The following is a 27,477-nucleotide window of genomic DNA, read 5'->3' on the forward strand; positions in this document are numbered from 1 at the left end:
GTAACACAGTATTAAGTGATATCCATTCACTTAATACACTTAACACAAAAGATGATAATTTGGGTTCAGACATAATTAGAATAGTCATTGAACTAGTCATAACTAACTTTTCACTGATTTCAATGGATCTGATTTATATTTGATTGAGTCTGGATCCAGCCCATAGCCAATATTTTCTTACTATTTTATTCTGAATGAAATAATATCCATGTATCCAATGAAATGAACTTATCCTTACAAGTTTATATCTATTATATTGGTTACAGTGCAGTCTAAAACATGGTATCTCAGAAATTCCACTATGTTCAGTGAGGTGTATTTCCATTGAGTGTCCGTAGAGTTGTGTAACACAAAATACTTTGCAAAAACAAACAAGAAAAAAAAACCTCATTAAGTTTATTCCTTGAAATTGTTGGTAGAAAACATACAAACTATTGAGCAAAGTTATTTTCTTGATTGGAAAAAGACAGTTTCTGCATCTGCTTATCCTTTTGTAAATTTTATAAATTGATTTAGCCTGGCTGTTACATTTTGGGAAGAGACAGATGGCTAAAATTGTAATGTATCATAAAAACTTGTAGAAGCATACAAAGAATATGAAAAGCACAGATACTGTTATTAATATGACTAAAATAAAACAATGATGTCTGAAATGCCTAAATTTTCATCATAAATTACTGAAAGTAGAAATATGTCTTATAATGGGGGGGTCACAATTAATTTTGGATTTCTCATATCATTTTATTAAGGTTTCTTTAAGCTAGGTTACTTTTGAGCTTAAAACATTCTGGATAAAAAGGTTGTATTTTTTTTTAATTTAACATAGTTTTCCTTTGAAGTTTTAATCATAGCAGCTTGTATTGTTCGCTGTATTTAGCAAAAGTAAACATTAAATGTAGAAGATTTCTTACTACACAAGTTTTGACAAGCAGCAGCACTGAAATAACCTACCGCTAACAGCAACATTCTGCTGTTTACTCAGAAGTAACTTCAATTGAGTTCAGTGTGGTTAACTTTCAGATCGATAAACAGAAGATTGCAGTTTAAACTGTTTCACTGTATATTTTATTACATGGAAAAATACAGTGTTTAAACTACATGTTGCATTTTCATATGTGCAATAAAATGGATGCACACATGAAAGAATCAACATGAATAAAGACAGACTGTAAGATTGGAATAATTTAACTTGGATCATTCGGAAACCACATCCCTTTGAAGAAAAATATTTAGTTACTCTTTTTTTAAAAAAGTCCAATTTGCATAAGTAATTGACAGCATATTGGGGCCATCGAAAGTAAGTGGGAGTAGGTTCCTATGCTTGGCTTGGTGTTTTTAAGAACTAGTTATACAGTCAGCACCAAAAATCTCAGTGGCAGATTGAGCTCAGCCACTAATGGATGCATTCCGTTCTTTAAAAGCACCACAAAATTTAACCCAAGTAAGAGTGAGTAAAACTTCCAAGGATGAAGACAACTGGGAGTAGTTAGGGTTTGGGAATTTGCAGCTGAGGGCTCTGGATTATATCCAAGTACTCCCTTGTATAGTCTTTCCAAGTCCAAACTAGTACCTGAATTCTTCAGATGATGTGGATCCATTCTGAATATCCAATAGCCTACATTGCTGATTTCTTTTTAATTATGAACATTTTTAAAGAAAAATAAGTGAACAAAAAAGAAGAAAAAGAAAGAAAGAGATAAAAAGTAGGTTATAGGTGAATAAACAATTTACAAGTGTCATAGAAATGAAACTTGATTAATTGTAACTGATTGAGTATATTATATTGTTTTAAAAACATTAATAAACTATTCAGTTCTAAACAGAATATAAATATCAGGAACAGTAGTTAGCACTGTATAAATCATTAAAATTGAAATATTAAGATTCAAATTTTGAATGTAATACAAGTCCATATATGAAAGCATAATCTAGAAATAATTTCCAAATTGAATTAAATTCTTTGTCAGATTTATTTTTAAGATACAAAGTTATTTTAGACACCAAAGGTGTCTCACAACTTAACCATTCTTTCTCAGAGGGATCAAGTATCCTTTATCCTCACAGCAGTTAGCATATACAGAGCTAATTCAGAAAGGTTGGTAGAAATATACGGCTCAGTAAAGTTTAATAAAAATATTTCAGGTTGAAAAGGAAATCCAACTTTAAAATTTGTTTCATTCTAATATAAATAATTTCCCAGAATTGCTGAGCCTTAATCATACTTGGATGCTTACTGGTAACCTGTGCAGGGCCCGCAGCACAGGTGTAATGTGCTCCCACCATAATTAACATGAGGGCTCCTCCACTAGGGACCAACTGGAATTTCTGAGTGGTCCCTAAAGGCAGCCCCATACTAATTGCATTGTTGTAGTCAAAATGGGAGGTGATGAGGAATGTGTTACTGTAGCAAGGTCCTCTCATCCCAGATAGGGCCACAACTGACACACTAGTCAAAGCTAGGCAAATGCCCCCATGGCCACAGTCCCTACCTGTTTCAATGAAGCTGCAAGTCCAGGAGGACGCCCAAGTTGCAGACTTGTTCTTTCAGGAATAGGACTTCCCCATCAAGCGGTGCCACTGGAGTAGACAGAGAACCTCAGTGGACAAACAGTAACTCTGTCTTCCTAGGTTTCAATTTTAGCCCATTCTTTCCTATCTAAACCATCACAGCCTTCAGGAACTGGGACATGATGTTAGTGGCATCACCAGCGCAGCCCCGGGTGCCAGTATAAAGCTGGCTTTCATCAATATACTGATGGTACCAAACCCCAAACTGTTGGATGACATCTCCCAATGGTTTCATGTAGATATTAAGTAGTAGGAAGGAGAGGAGCAACCCTCTGACATCCCACAGGAAAGCAGCCATCGATCAAATCTTTCCTCTCTACCCAAAGGCTGCTGAGAGTCTAAAAGGACCAAGACATGCACACTTCCCCTGTACAAATTCCCCAAATGTAATCCACTATGGCAATCAATGTCATCTTCATCCCATGTCCAGGCATGAATCTTGACTGGTGAGAGTCCAGATAATTTGTTTCCTCTAGGGTCTCCGTAGTTGATCCTCCCTGCCCAATAAAGTTTCCTAAAAAGGGAAGTTTGGAGATGGGACATAGTTGTCTAATACCTCTGGATCCAGGGAAGACCTCTTAAGGAGGTGTTGCATCCTTTTCACCAAGAAGCATAAACAATCTCCTAAATCCAAGGAACTAACTCCACCCCACCCCACCCCCACCTCCTCAAAGGAAGCAAGAGGAACAAGGATCTAGTCTGTAGAGATAGAGGATATCCTAGAAAATTACCTATCCACTTCATCAGAGGTCACAGGCCAGAATGAGTCCCAGGTAATATGGCAAAATAACACTTCAGTTATCACCCTAGGTCTTGCCCAGGTACAGTCAAGACTCATTGAATCTGAGTGACTTTGCTGGCTAAATGTTGTGCTGTCACTATAGCCAGGCGGGAGTCTTGCAATTAGCAGGGAATTAGCCATCCTAAACAAGGCTGCTTAGTGACAACATGCTGATGCAGTAGGGGTGAAAACGTGAAAAATTTTCACCCTGCAATAGGCCCAATCATGCTCGATCAGATTTGATCTTTGTCTTTCTCAACTGGTGCTCTAGGCATCACTTCTGCTGAGGCTGTCCTGGGGAGTCTCAGTAAACCAAGGCACAACCCGGTTTGGCCAACAGAGAGAGGCAACCAGGAATTATTTTTGTCAAGGACCCAGGATGCCTCACGTTGCCAACAGCAAACCAGGCCCTCACCGGATTTGTCCATCAGGTTGTCAAGGGAAGTGAACTGACCATGACAAAGGGATGATTGTAATAATACCTCCATATCCAGACCACATAACAATTGCTCCAAAGTAAAAACAAGGTCTAACATGTGTCTACCTATGTGTGTTGAGTCCAAGATTACTTAGGACAAACCCATGGAGTCTATGAACATGGCCCCTGTCACATGGAGGAGCGTACTATCTGCCACTAAGTATAGCTCAGGAGTGCTTAATCAAGTCCCTTTGCAAGTGGAGTTAATTATGTAAGACATTTACAGATTTGTACTACATAAATTCCATATAATTAAAATAATAAATTGCAATATCCGGTTCATTAGTATGTAATATATAATAGTTTCAAAACTTGTACCCTTAGCTTTAGCAAAACTTTTGCATTTAAACATTCTAGGAGGAATATATTAGTTCATCATTATTTCATTTTTTTTCCAGGCATTGTTTATTTGATATCAACACTGAGTAACACAGACTGTTCCAGTGTTCTGCTGACTGTTTCTGCTCAGGATGGTGGTGGTCTTTGGTCTTTTGTTAATGCGGATGTAACGGTGAGGATCCTTCAAACTGCTATGGCTCCTGCTGTCTTTGAGCACTCATATTACAGCTTTTCTATCACTGAAGATGCTCCTGAAGGAAGTTCTGTTGGAACAGTGAAAGCAAGAGAGCCTTTAAGTAAGTGTTCTTGAGATGCATTCCAACAGATTCCAAAACTCTGCTGGTTGCTTATAGGCTATAAATACAAGCAGCTAATATTGTTTTATTTTATTCTTTTAGTACAGTTGGTATGCAGAAATACAAAAATTAATGCTAAGCTTAGAATTAATACAATCGCTTGCAGAGTTGGACAGCCATACAAATCAAATAAATAAATAAAATGGCAGTAGTGAATTTTCTGAAAATATGTTTTCATGGAGTGTTTCCTTAGGATGTAACATTAAAAATCATATAAACAAATATTAAAAGATTTTTAACAGTTCTTAGACTTTGAAATATATAGAATATTATTAATTTGCACCATGGACAAAGAAAGTGCTCTACTATAGAGCTCCCCCATCCCTGCGTCCCAAACACATACCTAATCATATCCATACTCATGGTATATGTTACATTTCCATGAATGCAATGTAAGAAACCTTAGATATTAGACTTTTTGCTGACCTGTCACATTTTCTACTTTCCCATCATTCTACTTGGTACATATTGAGCATGAATATGGCATAGGAGGTGATGCAACAGTGCCTATTAAGTCCTGTGGGCATCTTAGCGCATGGGCTCAATACCTGGAGTAACAGTCCACGGAGGGTATACTCAGAAATTGGCTGGAAGGGACATTGACTGGAGAATGCAAGAGAGTAAGGCTGCATTCTTGAATACATATAATTGCCAACTGTTCTCTCTTACAGAAGCAAACATATTAACCACAAAAATCATTGTGACAGTTATAGAATATGGCAACACAGTACTCTTAGTAAAGTTTTGGAAGATATTCCTTTGCTTAGGCCCCCATTGCTTGTGTGCCTTATCTATGTTATTACTTTCTTGCTTCTATAGTGGGTTCAGATTTGAATTAACCTCATATCAGTTGTAAGATTTACAACTGTACAGAAGAACATTGCTGGGTATCTATAGAGTAGAATCTTTCTCCTTAACTTGATGTAGCTAACAGAGATTTTAAGTAAATTCATACAGGTAGTTCTTGGCTTATGTCCATTTGTTCAGCAACCATTCAAAGTTATGACCTCACTGAAAAAATGGACTTATGACTGGTCTTCAAAGTTCTGGCCATCACAACATTTCCATGGTCATGTGATTGCAATCCGGGCTTTTGGGTGCCTGGCTCATGATTACGATGTCACAGCAAGTTGCACCATATGATCGCCATATGTGACCTTCTTTGCCAGCTTCTCACAAGCAAAGTCAATTGGGAAGCCAGCAGAGAAGGTTGCAAGTCACTTCTGCCCCTTTTTCTCCCAAGGAGTCCACTAAGAAGTATGAGTTCCCAAAGAACTTGCACTCCGTAGCACCACCACCTGCTCACCCTCCATAGCACATGCACACCCGCAGCATCCCCTTGACCTCCCGCAGCCTCCACTGACCCACCTGCATCCCCACCAACCCACCCACACTCCCTAGCACCTGCCCGTGGCACCCTCACACCATCCCTGTGCTCTTTACCTGGGGCTCCTGCCTCTTCCTGCTTAACGATATGCGTGTCCTGGGGTTACAATGGCAATTGGAACTGCCAGGATTGCCATAGCTAAGCGATGTGGTCATATGACATCACACTTTACAACCGCATCACTTAGAAACAGCAATCCTGGTTCCAATTTATGTCATAACCTGAGAACTACCTGTATGACAAAAATATGTACAGGTAGTCCCTGGGTTAAGAACGCCAGGTTACAGATGACCCATAATTAAGAATGGAGCCTAATGTAGCAAAATTCAAATTAAATTCACAATGATTCGAGTTAAATACACAATGATTCGAGTTCATTACACAATACTACTTATAGAGTATTATACAATAATACTGTTCCAGCTTACATACAAATTCGGCTTAAGGACGGACCTTGGGAATGTAACTCGTTCTTAAACTGGGGTTTATCTGTATATTTCTTTATACAGTTTTATCATATTAAGGGGTAGAAATATAGCTGTTATAAATATTCCATAGAATCCTGTTTTCTTTCTATTTTTCTGCACACTTTAGATTCAATGAAGGCAAAAAAATCGGAAGGAAATATCTAAAAGCAGGCTTAAAGTATTAAGTTCACTTGAGTGCTGTAGCATGGATTTTTCAAACAAACAGGAATGCATTTCCATTAAATGAAACCTCTACACTATTAAATGTCTATTTAACATAGGCTCTGTTTGATTCCTTTTTACAGATTTCCTGGAAACGATTTCTTATAGAATTTCCTCTGGTAATTCCTATGGAATTTTTACTATTGATTCTCACAATGGAATCATCCGCACCAAAAAACAGCTTGACCATGAAACACATGATCATATAATTCTTACAGTGCAGTCACAATTGAGAAGCTCTTCTGTCTTCAGTACTGCCCAGGTCAACATAACTGTGATTGATATCAATGATAACCATCCAGTATTTGTGATGGAATCTGATCAAATATATATATCCCAAAGCACAGTACCTGGAACAGCTCTTTATATTGCTCATGCAGAAGATAAAGACAGTGGGCTCAATGGGGCCATCCATTATGCCATTGTAAGCAATCAGTCAAGTGTTTTTACTATTGATCCGGCTCTTGGGATTCTTTACCTTGCTAGAGATCTGAGCGGTCATAAGCAGCATGAGCGTGTAGTGGTACGCATCAGAGCAGAAGATCATGGAATTCCTCCCCTAAGTTCTGTGTTGATCCTGGGAGTGCTAATTGACAAACCAAAGGGAAGCCCTGTGTTGACTTTTGAACAGTTGTTATATCAAGTGGAAGTCAGTGAGGAATCCTGTGTAGGTGCCAGAATTCTGCAAGTACAGGCCTGGAAGCTAAATCCCCAACATACTTCTGCTAATCTTATATACTCCTTGGAACCTAACATAGATTCTGTTTCATTTAAAATTGATTCAGAAACAGGTGTGATTTACTTACAAAATCCTTTAGACTATGAACATTTGCAAACTCATCGTTTTAGAGCTTTCGTTACTAGTTCAGTGGATAAGTCAGTGCAAAATGCAAGCACATTAATAATTGTTAATGTCATTGATGAAAATGATAACTCTCCTGTGTTTGTTCATGATGCCTATTTTATTGAAGTTGAGGAGAGAGTATCATCCCAAGGTGTGGTTGGCACAATTAAAGCAATTGACAAGGACTCCGGAAGAAATGGGCAGCTTTCCTATTTCATCTTATCAAATGAAAATTATTTCAAAATCAATTCCAATACAGGTAATACATTTTACAATTTTCCCTACATTCCTGTGGAATATGTTAGTTTTCCAGTAATATGAATTCATTGTATTTATTATTTATTTGGTCAATTAACAAATTGCACCTCAACATTCAGTAAAATTGGGTATTATAGGTGCAAAGAAAAAAATAGCCACTGAATGACATACAATTATCTTTATTTAAAGCAATACAGCAACACAAATAATGGTTTTTGATACTCCCAGGTATCATAGTATTGATACAGGATCCCAACTCATGCAGCTGAAAATAGCTAGCAAATAAAGTTAAAGAATCTAAAACATCAGCACCAGTGCAAACTTAAATGATAAGTAGTCTGTGCTTATTACATATTTACTAATGGTTTAAGGAATGAACTTCTAGGACAAAAGGTGGTCAGATTTTCTCAGTGTGCATCATCAGTTGATACTATTATTTACAAACCCCTCCCTTCATCTGTGCAATGAGTTTTCTTTGTATTCTGCCTACTTCATCTTCCCAGGGCTGCCCTATTGTTAATCTCTTTAAAAATGCATATTTGCCTGTTTCCACTCTTCCTCACATCTCCTTTCCTTATTCTGATAGCATCTGCTGGGCTGTCAGTTTTGGGTTGACAGCTGACTTTCTCTTCTATTTGAAGAACCTAAGTTAATTCAAACTCTTCATAGCTAATGCTTATCCACTTTGATAGGAAATTCACTATGGTTATGGCTTTACACATGATTTAGAGATACTGATATGAAATGTATAATAATGTCATTTCACAGATATAAATATAATGTATGTTGGGGGGTTTTTTGAGAGAGAGAGAGCTGGTGTAGAATAAAATTCAAGAGAAAGGCATAATAATAAACAAATTTTATCAGAAGGAATAATGGAATGGAAATTACACATAACTTGCCAGTTAAGTTGACAAAACAATTCTTTTCTAAGACTCACCTACATGTTTTAATACATTCCACAAAACCTGTGCTTTTACCAACTGAAAAAAAAAAAGAATAAAACATGGCTGGTAGAGATGGGTGTAAAGAAATAATTTGGAGATCAAGGAGTATAACCACTGCTCTATCATTATATTAGGATGCAATTCATTTTTAAAAGTTCCTGGATGCTCATATTAAGTTGTTGCAAGGCTTTAAATATTTTTGCAGCACTGCACAAAGTGAAGAAATGCTTGTTAGTCTCTCAAAAGCATCTGTACTGACAATCCCCGATATAAGAAGATCTTAGCTAGCTTATTTAACAACTGAAATAATTTCCTCACTTTTGCTTTGCTGGTAGAGAAATCAAAATATTATCTGATTGCTTTAGAGTAGCATCTGGCTTTCACAGTAGCTTTTTGTGTGAAGTCAAGTCACTTACAGTATAATGATAGTAGATACACAAGTAATGTTGAATGACAGTTCTTGCTAGCCTCTGTATAGTGTATCAAGTGACAAAAGCAGCTAATGGAGCCTTGTGCTACTTATTAAGACTTTCAAAATACATCCCACAATACTCTTTCTTTTCATTTTTATTTTTCACCAGGGGAAATTATAAATTGGGTGGCATTAGACCGTGAGCAGCAGACTCACCACCATTTGATTGCTCTGGTAACAGACCATGGAGTCCCTCAACATAATACTACAACATCTGTCTATATCTCAGTTACTGACCTGAATGACAACCATCCATGCTTCTCCCAGCATCTGCTACACTTCAAGGTTTGCAAAATATTCCAAGTCTGTTGTTTCTGTGCAGGTTTGAGAAAGGATTTTGGGGACTGCATACATTTTATTACAGTCGGGTAGAATGCGGAGGTTATTAATTTTTAATTGGAATGTATATTCTACCCAGTGTATGTTACATTTGCATTACAGGCAAATTAAAACAAAAACTTAATGTATGAAGAAAAAATTGGTTTTGGTCACCATCTTGTGGTCAAATGTTTGAATTAGAATTTGGACATCCTGTTACAAAATGTGAAAGGATTTGAACTGAGATCCCGATGACTACATTAACATGAACTTCTTGTGGCAACAGTATGGAACTGGTTTGTCATTACCTTTGTCAGATAATGGTTCAGATTTCAAGTATTAATAACATCTGATTCAACTTAGCTTTTTGCAATTAGCCACAATTGGCCAAATACTGCTATTTGCTGTGGCACATATTTTTTAAGTGAAACTGTGTATTAGAGAAAAATCAATGAACCAGATGCTATGACAATGCTATGACATGTCTTCTAAAAGTATAAATATGTATTTATATGTGCGTGATCAGCTAGCCATGGAGATGAAGCTTGTTTAAAAACTAATACATCAGTTTAGTTAACCTGTGACTGGAAAACATAGCTTCAACCAAACTTAACACAAATTATGACTCCACACTTTGATTGGCCAGAGTATGCATCATGCAATCAGTCAATATATTTGACTATTAGTAATCCACTGATAGGTAGGATGAAAATCATGTTGATCCAGCCACTCAGAAAAGGAGCAAGCAGATAACAGAACATGTTTGCCGCTGAATATGTGGCAAGAACTCACCCATTAGTGAGGGTATCTTATGAAAATTGGGCTATTTACAAATCATGATTTTTGTGGTCTGGTCTTTAAATTAAATTAAATGAAATTAAATTATCTGGATTCCTTGCCATGTGGAACATTTAGTTTTAACTGAATTGCTTGCTTTTAGGTTTTAGAAAGGCAGCCAGCAGGGACACTGGTTGCAAATATATTTGCCAAAGACCTTGATTCTGGAAATAATGGAATAGTGCTGTATTCATTATCCTCAGGTAAGAATTATTACTTATGAAGTAAAAATATACATGTACATAATATCAAAATATTAACCTTTAACCATACAGCATGACATGAGAATGAAGACTTAGATCTGTTTCCTACATGGTCACTTTTTGCTTAATATAATTTGTGACAAATTCCAAGAGGAAATAATACAATTTCCACTTTTCAGACTGAGAATTAGTGTTTTAATAATGGTTAAGTATGTTCAAAATAGTGTAGCATTTTATTTAACAGAATATTTTTAATATTTCAGTGGAAAAAATGAGCTTCAACTAGAGATCTTCTTTCTTGTATTAATCAGTCAAAACAATCTAAGATAGTGATTAGAAGATAATGTGAACAAAGGAGATTGTGTAGATCTTGTTTCATCCATCACTGGGTGGAATATTTGTCCATAGATTTTTTTCACCAAAATTAATTTATTATCTCCTCTTACTATGGCCAAATGTAGTAAAGCTAGGGACACTTTAGAGCAAAAGTACAAAACTTCCTCTGGGCTGAGGTCTGTACTTGGCTTTTGGTGATGTGCTGGTAACCATGCTCCCAAAGTAGTTGATGGGACCAGGCCAAAAATTAAAATTCATTTTACATACATTTTAAGTTAATCAAAATTCAGTTCAGTTAATATAATGATCTTATAATTTCACTATTGAATAATATATCCTGTCTGTATCATTGAAAATACTGATTTAGGAAGAGCTTTTGGGGGTCTCTGGAAACGAATGCTATCTAAGCTTTCAGGGACCAACCATATGCTGTCCTTTGGCCTTACAGGATACACCTCTACTTTAGAGCTGGTTAATTTACTTTGTTAATTTACTTTCGTTCTGGTTTACTTGGAATCCATTTCTTCAAACAGATGTGGGAATAAAAAATGAAGAGTTTCCCTGCTGAAATTGTATATTGCACATTTTAGAGAGAAAAGGTTTGAAAGTGAAGAATAGCACTGCCTCCAGCTTTACACTACTAATTAAAAAAAACAAAAAAAGCAAGTTAACAAATCTTCACAGAATCCTATGCTATCCAAACAAATTAATACACTTATACTCAGTTTGGTTTGTTTGGTTTGGATTCACATGATATATGAGCCCATCCACTGTGGTTTGAACCCAAGGCTTCACATATCTCCTCAAATTTGAAACATGTTATGAATTAAATTATGGCTTAGCATTATGACTAAAAACTGACTATGACTTAATGAGCTAGCTATAGCCTATTAAAAATTCATGCATCAAAATCTCTTAACTTTTGAATTATAGTCTTTTGCTTTGCTGTATAAAACACACATAGTCATGCTTCTGAAATTTATTGTAAACCAATCATTCTTCAAATGCCACATTATTATTTATCTATATTACAAACTCAATCTGGGATCAAAAGTATAATTATCAACCTATAAAGCTTTGATAATTGGCATGAGAACAAAATACATCCCTGGTACAAATAAATATAACCTTTCTCATCTACCTTTTCCGTTTTCATAAAAGTTCAGGTATAATGACCAAGGGTCAATTAATATTTGTCATAATTATTTTTTGGTATTAGAACCTAAATTAAAGCTCTGTAAAACTAGATTATATATTTTCCTTAATGAAGAGAAAGAAAGAACAAGCAATAATTATTCCTTAAACTCCTCCTCAGGAGAATTGTAATTTTTCCCTGACTTACATATTTCTTGGAATGATTTGGACTCCAAAAGACTTCATATATTTATTTTAATTGTGAGGAACTGGATATGTGACATATGATTATTCTCCCAAAGTAAGCCATGACAATCCATCCAATGACACTCCTTCAACTCTGCTAAGCTTACAATATTTTATAAAATAGCATAACTACTGTGTTCAGAAACCACAGTTAATGCAAAATATGGCCTGTTTCCTGAGGGTATCAATTGTCAGAACACTGGTGTGTTTTTTTGTTTGTTTTTAGTTCTTTTCTGAGATACAGTCACCAGAAAACCCATTAGTCCTCAGCCAGCAAAGTGAAAACTTTATTGGCAAAGCCCTTCTTTAAGATTAATTTTGCTTATTGACAATCTCTGTGCATATTCTTTTCTGAATGAGATTCTGCATTAGGAGAATTAAATAAATGTCATTTTATATACTGTAGCTTTCTGTGACTAGAACTGCTATAGATAGAAATATTTCAGTGACCAGAAGTCCATTCCTAAAACTAGATGTTCTTCCCTTCTTCTCATCTTTGTTCCTTACCAAGCTTCTCCTGAAAATTAGGAGAACATTAAGAACACCCTGAGGTATGGAGCAGGACCTAAAGGTGGAAGATTGTCAAAACAGGGTGCAGATAGATTGAAGTAACAGGGTTCGGTTTATATCCAGATTTAGAGAATATTCCCCTCTCAGAACAACTTGCCATACTATATGGAGATGTTACCAGAAAATGTCCTTACCCTCAGGAATAATATTTGAAAGGAAGCATAGAAAACTGCATAGTAAAGTGGGGGCAGAAGGTCTCATTGATTTGCAGCAGTGCAATCTTGGAGAATCTGGGACCAAATATGTATTATAGCTCTGAATTGCTCATCATTGGTATAAGTCACCCTCATTGCATATTGATTGGATACATCCTTATCTCTTTAACATGGAGGTATGAGGGGATAAAACAGTACCTTAAGAAATCAGATTGTTACTTTAAAAATTGCCAGAGACTTCTATAACTTTATAAAAGACATTAGTTTAAATTTTTGTTCCTTGGATTGAAAATTGATTCTTATTTCAGTGGATCTCTTTAAGGCTACAAGACAGAGAGAAAGATATACACATTTAGGTAAACATGGTTACATGCTGCTTGCCATGTGAGATGAGAGGATTCTGTATCACATAGAAAGGGGCAGGCGGCAGGAACAGGAGTTGGATTCTCAGCCATGCACATAGTACTTACACTGTTTAAGGTTCTTCTAAATAAGACCTTTCTAACATGCAATTAATGCTCATGTATCTCTTTCAGAAGAAAGTTTAGGTCACTTTCAGATTGACAGCAGTAGCGGTGAGTTAAGAACCACTGAAGCTCTTTTATACAACTGGCATTCAAACTACCGAATGGTAATCACAGCAATTGACAAGGGAGACCCCCCTCTTCAAGGGGAAACAGTCATCACTATTGAGGTATTGGCTTAAGCATTCAGTGTTTTTTGAGAAGTAGTATTTTTGAATAAGAGAGATAGTACCCATATGTCTGAAGCACCATTCTTTCTCTTTTAGTTGGTTCATTTATGGTGTTTTATTTATTTTAAAATATAGGCGCTGCAGAATTTGGTTTGAATATTTGCTTCACTAAGGGAAAGTAATCCCCATCAAGTAATAAAATTATACATGTAAAAAAATTAAGCACCAGAAAATATAACCGAAAGATCAGAAAAGATAATGATGCACACCTTTATTTCAGGCACTGTACCTTTTACTGGAGTGCTGGGGATCACATTCCAAAAAGTTCATCAGTCCTGAGCAAAGAACACTGGGCCTGGACAAACATTAGATTTAGTTTAATTTAAATTTAATTTAAGATCAAAGTAAATGCATTCAGTTGTTATGATTACTATCTCCTTATATTCTCCTCTGTCACAATTAGTTATAATTCTTTGGCCAGTTTGGAAAGGGTCTGGAAGTTTTACCCAAGGCTTTAAAAGAGGTGCATAAACCCTAAAGCCTTGTAAGGTATATTCCAGCACACAGAATGGGTCCTACTAGATTATTTGCCTTTAGATCCTTTTGAACTCAAAGTGAAAAGTTAATTGTGGTTTAGTGGCTTAATCCAAATATAAATATCTCTATATCTTTCTTAGGTTGATCCTTTAATGACCTTTTGGGTGTGTTCATATGATTTTAAGTAACTGACTACTTCATTGGAATTTTTGTTCTCCCTTACAAAGGGTTTTCTTATAACCAACCAAATGAAATTATACCAGTATGACTCACCACAAAGGTGTGATGTTACTTAATGTATGCAGTGTAACAGATGATGTGACCTAATGCATTTCAGGCCACCAATTCTATTTCTTAATGGGATGAAATTTGACACCTTCTGTAGCAAAAAATAAAGAGCATTGTTCCCTCTTAGACAGCAAAAAAGACTGCATTTTTTAGTATGAGTAACCAAATTGCAGTAATATTTAATTGTGGCTTGATAACAAAAATATTATATTGTATCACCTAATGAAATAACACTTGTGGCTTGAACGCAACAGATGAAATCATACTGAACATTGCATAGGATGAAGGAGATTGACACTTTTTATTTGTTCTTGAAGAAGTGCAGTTAGTTCTCTAGTACTGACCTTCCTAAAATTCTGATATCCTACAAAATTGTATTGTATCCAGGCTGTCAATAAGAAGGCTGTTTCATTTAGCTTTAAAGAAACACCTGGTTTTCTCTTGATTGTGCAGGTGGTAGAATGTGATTTTTGGAATTATTTCTAATTTACTATAATGATTGGTAGCAAAGTAACTTCTGCCACAATGTAAAGGATCACTTGCAGAATTAGTCAGTAGATGAAACCATTGATTATACATCATGGACTCTATACTAACAGGCACAAATGTGCTTGAAAATACTAGAAAATGGCTATGCTAATCATGATGATATTATATATTATCTCCTATATGAATAGTGTTTGCTGGGAATAATGAACTGAAGGGTGTTCTATTTGTAATGTTCTGCTTGTGAGTTTCTGAGAGGAATCTTTTCAGCTGTACAGTCTTTGTCTAGGTCTAATTCAACAGGGGGGTTCTTAAGAAAAAAATTTAAAGTTCAATCTGATGTTCTTCACATTTTCAAGACATACTGGCCTTAACTGAAATGTATGTTTTCAGTCAGTGAATGATTAATTATCCCATCTAGAAAATGTAGGATATATTTTAAAAATGCCAATAATCAATGATTTTTTAAGAATATATATATGTATATTCTTTTTTTTTTCAGGTAATCCCTCTTCCCAAAGGAAGATCTTTTTCTTCCCAATATATCAGACACTTTGTCATACCAGAAAATTTTAGACCTGCTCAGATCATGGGCTCTTTAAAACTCCCTGCTCAGCATTCATATTCCAACAGAAAACAGCATTTTATTATCCCTGAAGAAGATTCTGATATTCCATTTGAAATTGATAGTGCTACAGGGGATCTCTACCTTTCTAAAGAACTTGATTATGAAGCCATATCTCACTACTTCTTCAGAGTTGTTGTAAATGACTATCTGAACAGTCCTCCACAGAATGAGACTGTTTTCCTCAGTATTGATGTTGAAGATCAAAATGACCACTCACCTTCTTTCCAGAATGACTTCATTGTAATTGGGATAGAGGAAAATGTGCCCATTGGTACTTTGGTGTATACATTTAGTGCAAGAGATGGAGATGGTAGTTTTTTAAACAGAAATCTTCAGTATTCTATACGTAGGAATGACTTTATTGAACATCCATTTTTCATCCACCCCATTTATGGTACCTTAATTACAACAATATCCCTTGATCGAGAGAGAACTCAGTTTTTTGTCCTGACGGTACTGGCTTCAGATCAGGCTGTAAACCTGATTGAGCATAACCAATGTTCACTGACAGCAAAAATTATCATTTTAGATGTCAATGATAACAGCCCTAGCTTTGTTTCATCTCCTCTTTCCTACATTAGAGAGGATGCAGAAGTAGGCTCAATAGCACATCACATAATAGCACAGGATCCAGACCAAGGAAGGAATGGACAAATCACGTACCTTCTTCTCTCAAGCAATGAAGACCATGCCTTTTTGATAGACAAAGCTACTGGTAAGATAAAAAGGACTAAGTTGATTCCATTGATGTTACACTGGAGATGATAATAATTTCATTCTTTGGTTGATTTCCTGGAAACAGAACTATTTAATTTATTATAGAGCCTGAGTGCTATAGAAAAATATCTCACAGCTACAATACAGAATATGAAAAGATGAATAGTCTAAATTGTGTTTTAACTGCTTTCTTAAGGCACATCTCAATTCCACTGATTGCTTTCTTAAGGGACATCTCAATTCCAGTCACACGGTATTAAGGAAAATACTATAAGAAGCAAACAGGCAAATCATTTCTTTGATTCGTCACTACACCAGAATCAGAAATAATAGCTCAAAGCACATTTTAAAATCTTACTGCTTAATGACCTTTGTACAAACAAATAGTTATGAAAAAGAACACCAGGAGAGATATGGAAGGTTTGCACAAACAGGGAGTGGCATTTATATTTATCTGTTTCCAATGTTTTTATTTCTCTCAGTGATACACTAAGTCTCTAAAGGCGAAAGTAGTTATGAAAGCTGAGAAGGGCAGAGCGATTCGTGGACAGCTTTCAGAAATCTAATCAAGAGATTCCACAATGGTCATAGGTGATTTTATCTAAGAAGCTTATATTATACTATTTTTGCCAAGTCATAAAAAGCCTGAATATTTCTTAAAATTAGTACCTTTTTATCCAAGTGTTAAAATAACATATAAAGTAAACATAAAAATAAGTATTATAAGAGAACTATATAATAGAACAGCATTAAATACATGTTAGACCAAAAAAAATCAGTTGAAGACGTTTTTGAACTAGTCAAGCATCTGAAAGAAAACATGGTGAAGTTGATGATGAATCTCAGTTAGGAAAAGCTTTGTCCCTATTAACCACTCAACTTGCAATCATAAGCAAAGGAGTGTGGAAAAGGATTTCAGATATTGATTCTATCTTGCAGGAAGAATCATACAGAAGACTGTCCTTAAGGTATGCAGTTCACAAACTGTGTAAGATTTATATCAAGATCAACATCTCTGGAGTTGCATCAATACCACATACTGAAATATTTTCCTCTAAAAGGAATATTTGACACTAGGGATAATTATTTGAATCAAAAGGGGTCCTTAAATGACTTTACAAGAGGCCACACCATTGTATACTATAAAAGCATTGGTTCATAATCCTCTAAGAAGTGTGTATCACCATTAACCCAAGAATTAAACGTTCATAAGCAAAATGGTAAAGTTCCAAACATGAGTAAATCCATGTTTGGGGGAAGGAGGGTACTATTCTGCAGAAATGTGTGCTCCTAATAGTTCCTTTTCCTTGAGGTCATAGTATTGGTTAGCACGATAAAATGCACAATGATTTTCTAGTGCTTTGCATCCCAAACAATAGCTAGGTTTCTAAACATTGGTTAGAACAAACCATAGATTGGTATGATATCTGAACTGTCATACTATGCATCCTCATAGTAATGCCTTATGGGAACAGCAACTGAATGAAATAGAATTAACATCCTTTCTTGTCTTTAGGAGTGCTAACAACAGCCTTTGCTTTGGACCGTGAACACCAAGAATATTATAATCTGACAGTTGTTGCTCTTGATAATGGCAGCCCAGCCCTATCTGCAACTCAGAATTTGACAATAATTGTTCTTGATGTAAATGATGAAACACCGATATTTACCAAAGCTATATATGAAGCTTCAATCTGGGAAAATAGAGCTCCAGGAGTGGTTGGCATTAAAGTTGAAGCCATAGATAAAGATTCAGGTAATTTTCTTTTAAAAACAACAACAAAAATGTTATCTTCAAGTTTTAAAAAATGGTCAACATCTTACGTCTTTTCATTTTATTTTTTTCCATTCATATGTATGCCAGAGGAGAAATAAATGTTATTTTCAATATAGGATCCAGATGTATATATGGAAAAGCAAGTATTTTACTTCACTGATATCCTTTGTTCATCCAGAAAATGTAAATATATGTAAACATAAGTATATGTTTCTTTTAAGAGGAATATGAAGACATTGAATAAAAATGTCTAGATCTTTCCTAGTCTCAGATTCCTCACTTTCAGTCCCTGAGCTGTATAGGGCTTTATAGGTAACAACCAGCACCTTGAATTGCCTTAGAAACACTGACAGCCAGTGTAGCTCACATAATAGTGGTGTTACATGACAGTGACAGTACGGATAGTTCTTGGGTTCTGACAGCAGTTCAGACTGGAATTTCCATCACTAAGTGATGCAGTCATAAAGTGTGATGTCACATGACCACATTGCTTAGCAACAGCAGTCCTGGCAGTCCCCATTGCTGTCACTAAGCAAGGGACCTCATGTGACCCACGACTTCTGACTTCCTCCCAGCTTCCAACAAGCAAAGTAAATGGGGAAGCAAGCAGGAAATTTCAAGTCCCAGTCACAACAAACCTTTCCTTAGGTGGCTCACAAGCAGGCCAATGGGAGGGTGAGAGCTACAGAGTGCAGGGGGGCAGAAGGAGGTGCTTACAAGAGTGACTTGCAACCTTCCCTGCTGGCTTTCCCATTGACTTCACTTGGGGTAAGCCAGCCAGACAGGTCATGAGCCGGTTGCCAAGTGCCCAAATCATGATCATGTGACCATGGGGATACTGCAACAGCCATAACTTTGCAGGCTGATCATAAGCTGCTTCATTCAGCACCGTCATAACTTTGAACAATCACTGAACGAGTAGTTGTAACTTGTAGACTACCTATACTGGCCTATAAGCATATGGGCTGCTGCTTTTGCACCAGTTGAAGTTTTGGGGTAATCTTTGAAGAAAGCCTCCTGAAAAGTACTGAAAAGTGAATTACAGTAATCCATTTGGAAGACCTTCAGTGCCTCCTGCTGTAGATAAGGCTACAACTGGCTGGGTACTGTACATCTTTTTCTCTTAAGATTTCATTGTGCATGACAAAATTAGACTTCTTTTTTATTTATAAATACCGTTTAACAAAAATTATGGGTCTACTTGCTACTCTTAGTAGGGATAAAATATTAGTTTTATTAAAACATTAGTTCAATGGAAATTGAACAGCAAAGTATAGTGGAATGCAGAGGGAATTACATCATCTTAAGATATAACATGGTCATAGATTTAAATTGGATTGTAATTACAATTTCTCAATGATTGTTCCTAAAAATACAGAATACTGCCTTATGCCAGGTCAAAATATTTGCCTAATACTGTTTACCTAGACTAGCAAAGTCCTTTCAGGTCTTACTTATTATGTCCTACATTTTAAGTCAGGGACAGGCAGCCTGGTGGCTTTCAGATGCTTGAGGTTTGAACTTCTGCATTACCTTACTATTTCTCTGAAAATGGTTGTTAAATCCAAAATATTTGAAGGGTCAAAATTGTTTGAAATTGCTAGGCATTAAATGTGGGATGTTCTGCATTGGAAGTATATGCTACGCCATTGAACTATAGCGCTTCCCCTATTGAGACACTTCTTAAAATATGGGGCAAGAACCTGCTGAGGGGCATGAAGCCTCATGGAGCAATCATGTCTTAAAGCAGTTTATGCCATTTTTCCCCAGCAGCCAAGTTTGAAAGGTCTTTGCTGTGGATTTTCACTAAATGATACTGATTTATGTAGGTGTCCCACATTTGAGAATTACCATACAGGACTGTTGATCTACGCTCTTTCAAAAGTTACAGGTTAATAAGTATATATTAATAATTATTACACAGATGCATTCATACTATCTGACCAGAATGGGGCACTATAATACCACTTTAATTACGGCTTTTATTAAAGAAGAAAGGAAATTATGGGCAATTTCAATTGAAATAGTTATATCATAAAGCTTCTTTTGTATTTTAAGTTTTTTCCTAAAATGCTAAGTTAAATGCAAAAGGAAAAGGGTATCAGTACCACTTTTTTTCTAAACAAAATAATTATAGACTATAGCTGTAGGAGAAATTTATTTGGTCACTTTTTATGCAAACTTATTCAAGTCACAGCTCCTGAACTTACATATGCACCCAAATGATTTGCATTCCAAATTCCCAGAATTTTGTGATGTGGTTTCCAAACCACCTGAGATAGATAGATAGATAGATAGATAGATAGATAGATAGATAGATAGATAGATAGATAGATACATAGATAGATAGATAGATAGCAAAAGTACACAGACTAGTGCATGAAATGTTCAGAGTTCCCTGACTTAAGAATTAGGAAAATTAGTGAATCAAATTTTACATTCATGCTTCTTTAACTATAGTATATGTAGTTGGGTATAGTATATGTTGCATTTGCTAATACATTTTGGTGGAAATTACATTTACTTAGTTAAACAGAAAGTGCCAGTATGAGTAAATGACCAACACAGTAATGACAGAAATATCCTTACTGCTTGCCTCTCTTCGGAGGAAATACCTAACCTAATTCCCAGAATGTAAGAAAAACATAGGAATTTGTTATTGAACTGCACGTTCCCCATTAGCAGAATACAGTGGTAACAACATAAGAATAATGCAGAATATTGTAGCAGAGGCAACATGACTTAAAAGCTATAGATCTTAATTTTTAAAAAAGGATGCTTTATTCAAGAAATGAGATTTTACCATCTTTTTTTATAACCATCCTCTCTGTACTACCCAGCAAGTTGTACCCAAAACTGAAGATAAGCTAGGTCATTATCAGAAAATGGTCTGTGTTTGAAGCATGAGAAACTATAAAATGGGCCTAAACCATATATAGGGGGACACGGTGGCGCAGCAGCTTAATGACACTGAAAGTTGCCGGCCAGAAATGGTCGACGCTTCAGCGGTTCGAGTCCAGCCTTCGCGTTAAACAGGGTGAGCTCCTGTTTCCTCCCCAGTTCCTGTCAACCCAACAGGTCGAAAACTCACGTGAGTAGATAAACGGGGACTCTCACTCCAGTGGGAGGAAAAATGCTGGCGGCGCCTTGCAAAAAGGAGTTGGGAGCAGTTGCCGGTAAGCACGAAAAAACGGTGCGCGCCCGAAAAGGGCGCGAAGCAACGGAAACCCCGCCTCCTGCGCTCGCCAGCTGGGCTCTGCTCTAGGAAGGAGGCTCTGGCAAACCACTTCCGAAAAACAATTGCCTTGGAAACTGCAAGGACTCATCCAAGCAATCACTGCAGGGTCAGCAATGACTGAGCGCAGACCAAAAAAAAATAAAATAAAACCATATATAAATAAAAGCCAGTCATTTATTTAATTTTTGAAAGGATTGTTTTAGTACAGTGTAGTAGACGACCCTGTTCACAGGACACTCTTTACTGGCATTAAAGTACCTTATTTTTGGCAAGCAGAGAATGAAAAGGCATCTCCTTGAGCTCAATTTCAAGTCAGCAACCTTTGTTCAAGAGAACATAGCACTTCTCCCCTTGATTGCTATCTCAGTCCCTTCTTTGTTCCAAAATTCACAAAGACAATCCTGTCTCTGCCTTTTTTCTTTACATTCCTTCTGTAAAAAGGAATAGGATTTCCACTATCAATCATTGTCCATGCATGTATTCTGCAGATATGTAGATTAACAAGAGAAACTGGTTGACCGCTATGTGGATCACATCTTACTCTTTGAGCCAATGGATGCTTCAAGTTGCCAGGAAATGGGCAACAAACAAGTTGTAGATGGCCAACTCTCTCCTCATGAAATCTCCCCCTTTGCAAGAAAGTCCACAACCAGAGGCACTGGATTAGAAGTAAGCTAGGTAGACCCCAGGTTTCCTTTCTCAAGGATCAAATCTGTATTATTATAATGGGATTTTCTTTTTTCCACTTTTCTTTCCTGAGTTCAATTTAGATTTCAGTGTGCAAGCAGTGTGCATTTCTGTTTCTTCTTGAATGCAATCTGTATTTTCAGGCATAATTTCAGTAACCTCATAAACTAGTTCCATGTCTTTACTGTGAGTAACAATAGACATATGAATTTTTTTGATTGTAGGTTCTTATGGGCGAGCCACCAATCTGGCAAAACACTGAAGCACCCTGACTAGGACTTTAGTTTGGCGTGGTAGGCAAGACTGTTCTCCCAGAGCAGGGTCTATTTTTTGTGTGAATCCCTTAACATGAGAAGTATTCAGCCACAGAAACAATTTCCCTATTGCCCATGGCAAAATCTTTGCCTCCAGTGGCCACAGAATTAATTTATTCTCCGTGGACATTTTGGCTATCACTTGAAGAACATCCTGGAGTTTTTTTTTTTTAATTTATATATCAAATTTGTCACCACCCATCTCATTAAAAAACAACTCTTGTTTTTGTTTCTTCTTGTTCAGAAGAAGAAGCTGCCTGTCTCACATCAGATTTATTCCAGGGACTAATTTGATTTAGGTCTGGGTCCATAGCTGTTTTGGCAATGAAAGCACAGTTAGGGTTGGTCGCACAGTCAGCCAGAAGTTTAGACAGGATTTGGCATTTTTGTCCACCTATCGAGTCCTTCCCAAGGACCTGGAATAGGCAGGTGTTGTTGAATAATATTAAAGGTATTGTCGCAGAATGTAAGCGGTTCTAAGTAAAGCTGTCTTTTGCAATTGACTGATGGTGATTTTGTCAGTGCCAATGGTGTTCAAGTGGTGCTCCAGATGTTTTGGGATTGCACCCAAGGTGCCTATTACTATTGGTACTACCTTTGCTTTCTTTTGCCACAATTGTTCTACTTCTATTTGCAGGTCTTTATATTTTGTGATTTTTTTCCAGTTCTTTCTCTTCTATTCTGCTGTCTCCAGGTATTGCAATGTCCACTATCCAGACTTTTTTGTCTTTCTTATCAATAATTGTTATGTCTGGGGTGTTGTGTGGCAGATGTTTGTCTGTTTGAATTCTAAAGTCCCAGAGCACTTTAGTTTCTTCATTTTCTATTACTTTGTCTATTTTGTGGTTCCACCAGTCCTTGCTTGCAGGCAAGTGGTATTTCTTGCAGATATTCCAATGCACCATTGTTGCTACTTTGTCATGCTGTTGCTTGTAATCAGTCTGTGTGATCTTCTTACAGCAGCTAACTAGGTGGTCCACTGATTCTTCAGCTTCTTTGCAGAGACGGCATTTCCTGTCTGTTGCTGTCTTCTCAATTCTGGCTTTATATGCATTTGTTCTTAAGGCTTGGTTTCGTGCAGCCAGAATTAGTCCCTCTGTCTCTTTCTTCAATTTTCCTACTCTTAGCCTTGCCAGGTCTTGTTGTTATCTGCTTTGCCTGCTAGTTTTTTTTTAATGTACTGGCCATGTAATACTTTGCCTTGCCATGTCTTTTTTCTATTCTTCACTTGGTCTTTCTTATAGGCTGGTCTGCAATTCACTAAGCCTTCATGATGTACTAGCTTCAGTGCATATTCTTCACTGTCCTTCAGATATTCTTCCAATGCCCTTTTTCCTTGTTCAACTGTCTGGTGTACTTGCAACATTCCATGCCCACCTTTGCTCCTTGGTAAATAGGGTCTGTCAACGTCGCTGCATGGTTTAATGATTCATTGATTCATTGTCATTATTTTTCTGGTCTTCCTATCCGGGGCTTCTGGTTCAGTTTCAGTCCACTCTGCTATTCCAGCTGCATATCTAATGACTGGAATTGCTCAGGTGTTAATTGCCTTGATGGTATTTCCGCCACTTAGTATGGACTTTAAGAACTTCTTCACTCTTCTGATGTATTCACTACTAACTTTGTTCTTGACTTAAGTGTACTTGATGTTGTCACCCTGAAGGATGCCCAGGTATTTGTAGTGATCTTCCAGACTCTTGATATTATTTCCATGGGGCATCTTGATTCCTTCAGTTTTCACTATTTTTCCCCTGTTGATGGTAAGGGTGGCACATTTGTCCAGTCCAGACTCCAAGGCACTAAAAGAAAACCTGGACTGGAGGTACATGTGATCAACCCCAAACCAGAATCTACAGAGACAACTCTCTAGACCTTTAAGGATACTGCTAAAGGATTCCAGAGACAGAAATCCAATTCATTCTTACCAAAATACATTGACAAGATAACAGTGGCTGCTCAAAATCTTTCCCTTTTATTTAATAATCAAGAATTTGTAGTACATAAGTTATCTAAAGGATGGTAGATGTCAACTACATACCAGTATATAGCAGTAAATCATAGGTCTCCAGGTATGTAACCCCTTAACTTAGAACAAAGTTGAGATTTAGTTTGAGATTTAGAGATAAGTAACAGAAAACCATTGCCATTGTGTTGTCAAAAATGTAACAGTTATTCTGGAAAACAGACAGGGAAGATATGGGAAAATATAATATGTTCCAGCCAGTAGGAGATACTAGTTAGGGTGGACACTAACGTGAGGCTGAGTCCTTTCTATGTAGTCTGTATATATCTTGATTTTGCCTTATTTCTTGAGATAATAAATTAATTATTCTTATTGGTGGTTGCCTCTGAGCTCTCATGACAGTTCCCCAGTGAACTGGACTGGATTCCCCAGTTCAGACATAGAAGCAATAGAAAATGCTTATGAACACCTTGTGTCCCAGTTATAAGGCTGTGAAAACAAGAATGCAAGTCAGAAACAATTTAAAAAGAAGCAGTATTTTGTACTGACATCAGAATAGAGTACTCTGGTTAGCTGTTTTTGTTTAACATTTTTTCAAGACAGATCAACTGAATTGAAATGTTGAATAGTCACAAGTAAAATAATCTATAAAAACCTGACATGTATACTTGTCTATAATAAAGGACTAAATCTATTATAGTTACTGTTATAGCATTATTTTGCTGTATAACATTATGAAAAAGATGCTACGCTTTCCTCAGGAGACCATTGAGACCACAAGAAATATGGGAGCAATTTCATATAAAACTATAAAAGGCAACAATGGGAAACAAGTTTCCCATTATAGACAGAAGGCGTACAGCTGTTTTAAAAAATAAAGAGCTGTTAAATTTCACGAGCAACATTTTCTTTTGCAACACTCAGGTATTGTAGAGTTCTATTATGACAACTGAGTAAAATGGAATGTTACATGTTCAGTATCACAGCTCCACTTTTAAGGGGCATGCATAAAAATCAGGAGTACGGTATTCTCAAAGAATAAAACACATCCACCCACAATTGGTGGATGATGGATCAGATCATTCTTGATTGTAGAGAAACATGATATAATTAGATTGACTGAAGGATTACATCTGCAATTGCATTTTAAGAAAATACAGTTTTACCATACAAAATTCTTAGAATTATCAGAATTATTTACAGAATCAATTTCTAACTCATCACAGGATGGTTAAACTTTTACTTCATAGTGTGATTATAAATAATTTATTCTGCTATCTAACCATGGTATAATGTTTATATGTTTAAATAGTTATTGCTGTTCTTCATATGGGCAATGCAAAATAAATGACTGTGTATTGTATTCCCAATTACCTGGAAAGTTAGTTTATACAAATGAGAGTATTAATCCATCTAGCTAGTAATATCTGCTCTGAGTGATAGCAGCTCCATAGAGGTTTAAATAGAGGTCATTCATATCACCTTTTAACTGATTTTTTTAAAAAACTAGGCACTGGAAACCCAGCCTCAGTCTACACTGCAAATTGTGTGCTCTTCCACAGAAGTAAAGTCACAATCCAATATATGATACATTAAGTTCTTTATTTATATATATACAATGTATGTATGTGTGCCTGTGTGTATATATACATATATATATAAAAGAAAAATAAAAAGAAAGAAATCAGAGAGCTAAAAGTGCAAGAAAGAAAAACTAAAAGAAAAATAGAAAAGAAAGAAAAAAGATATAAAGAAGTGGCTTCCAATCTTCTTTACAGCAGTTATCAGTACAATTATAAATTTACCTCTTTCTCTAAAGTTACATCATGACTCTCTTCTATCTATAATCTATCCTATCTAATCATCAAAACCATAAATCATAAGTTTATTTTTTTTCTGTTTTACGCAAAAAGTCCATAAGGGGTTTCCAGTCACCAATAAACATAGATATTGTCTTTTCTCTGATCAAACAAGTCAATTTGGCCATTCAAACAAGTCAATTTGACCATGTGATAAATTATGTTCATAAGAATTCCCAGTATTAGTGTAAAATCTTTGACTTGTTAAGATTTACTGATTACCAAAATGACACTAAAAATCCTATTACCAAAACCCATTTCTTACTTGTTGATCTTGACTCACACTTAATTTGGGGGGGTGGGGTGTTCTGTCTCACTGAATTAGAGGGTTAACTGTATCTCACCAGTCAGAGTTCTTTTTTCTTTCATAATAGCCCAGTAAACCACATGATTAACAACCTTAATACTTGGAAAATGCCACATAATCTTCAAATTAAAAAGTCACGCTACATTCATATAGACCCTTAGAAGGTCTAAAAGAATTCTCTTAATTTTCACATTGAATATATGTTTATCCTTAAACATCTTTACATGCAATTGATTTTTAAATAAAATAATGCATAAGAAATTATTTAGGAAAAACAATAACTTAAATCTGTATCACCTCTGTAATAAATAAATGTGCCAGGAAATTGCTTGTAAGCCATTATAATGGAAACATTTAAAATCTACTAATTTTGTTTGTGTGTATTTTAAGGAATCAATTCCCTACTTAAATATGACATTTTACCCGGACCTGGATATGAGAATTTTCGAATAAACTCAAATACTGGAGAAATTAGAACAGCCATCTCGCTTGACAGGGAAATTCAAGAGTTTCTCCATATTAAAGGTAAGATGTTTGGGATACTATACAAGCACCTGGTGTGCCACAAGAATTACACATAGTTTTTAACTGACTATTTCCTTTCAAATTTAATTTCTCTAAAATTGGAAGGAAGGAATTATCTTTGATTTGTATCATTTGCATCCTATACATGTGAACATATTTGAATGAAACCAAACAGTGTTGCATTGTCCTTTAGGGAGAATCATTCACCAATCTGATCCTGTCTATCTGTTACCATAATTTAGCCTTCAAATGTGTCTCCCTGTACAGTGCTTGTTCAAGATGGTGGGACTCCCCCTTTATCCAGCACAGCATCAGTTGTCTTTAGAGTACTAGATGAAAATGATCATACCCCCAAGATCATCTTTCCAGTTTCTGATATCCAAATTATGGAGAACCAAGTGCCTTCAACAATAACAACTCTCCTGGCTGTGGATGATGATACAGCTAATAATGGAATTGTGCAATATCAAATCATTGGTAAGGTGAAATATTTTATAATGCACATCATTTTTAAAAAACCCAAGTTCTGAAATTTAACA

At 36.1% G+C, this 27,477-nt stretch overlaps 1 protein-coding gene across 1 annotated transcript in view; it reads left to right on the forward strand.

The window, feature by feature from the left end:
• DCHS2 (dachsous cadherin-related 2) overlaps window positions 1-27,477 on the forward strand; it is a 107,613-nt gene that overhangs the window by 56,901 nt on the left and 23,235 nt on the right. The window contains exons 4-12 of the mRNA XM_088133246.1: window positions 4,226-4,462; window positions 6,682-7,701; window positions 9,229-9,404; window positions 10,378-10,477; window positions 13,455-13,612; window positions 15,426-16,266; window positions 17,785-18,024; window positions 26,804-26,938; window positions 27,206-27,415. Coding sequence (XP_087989372.1) covers window positions 4,226-4,462; window positions 6,682-7,701; window positions 9,229-9,404; window positions 10,378-10,477; window positions 13,455-13,612; window positions 15,426-16,266; window positions 17,785-18,024; window positions 26,804-26,938; window positions 27,206-27,415 — 3,117 coding nt within the window. The remainder of the gene's footprint in view (window positions 1-4,225; window positions 4,463-6,681; window positions 7,702-9,228; window positions 9,405-10,377; window positions 10,478-13,454; window positions 13,613-15,425; window positions 16,267-17,784; window positions 18,025-26,803; window positions 26,939-27,205; window positions 27,416-27,477) is intronic.

This window comes from Python bivittatus, unplaced genomic scaffold (genome assembly GCF_059951505.1).
Source record: "Python bivittatus isolate LINGU-HERP-01145 unplaced genomic scaffold, Pbiv_v1 ctg000070_np1212, whole genome shotgun sequence".
Lineage (NCBI taxonomy): Eukaryota > Metazoa > Chordata > Lepidosauria > Squamata > Pythonidae > Python > Python bivittatus.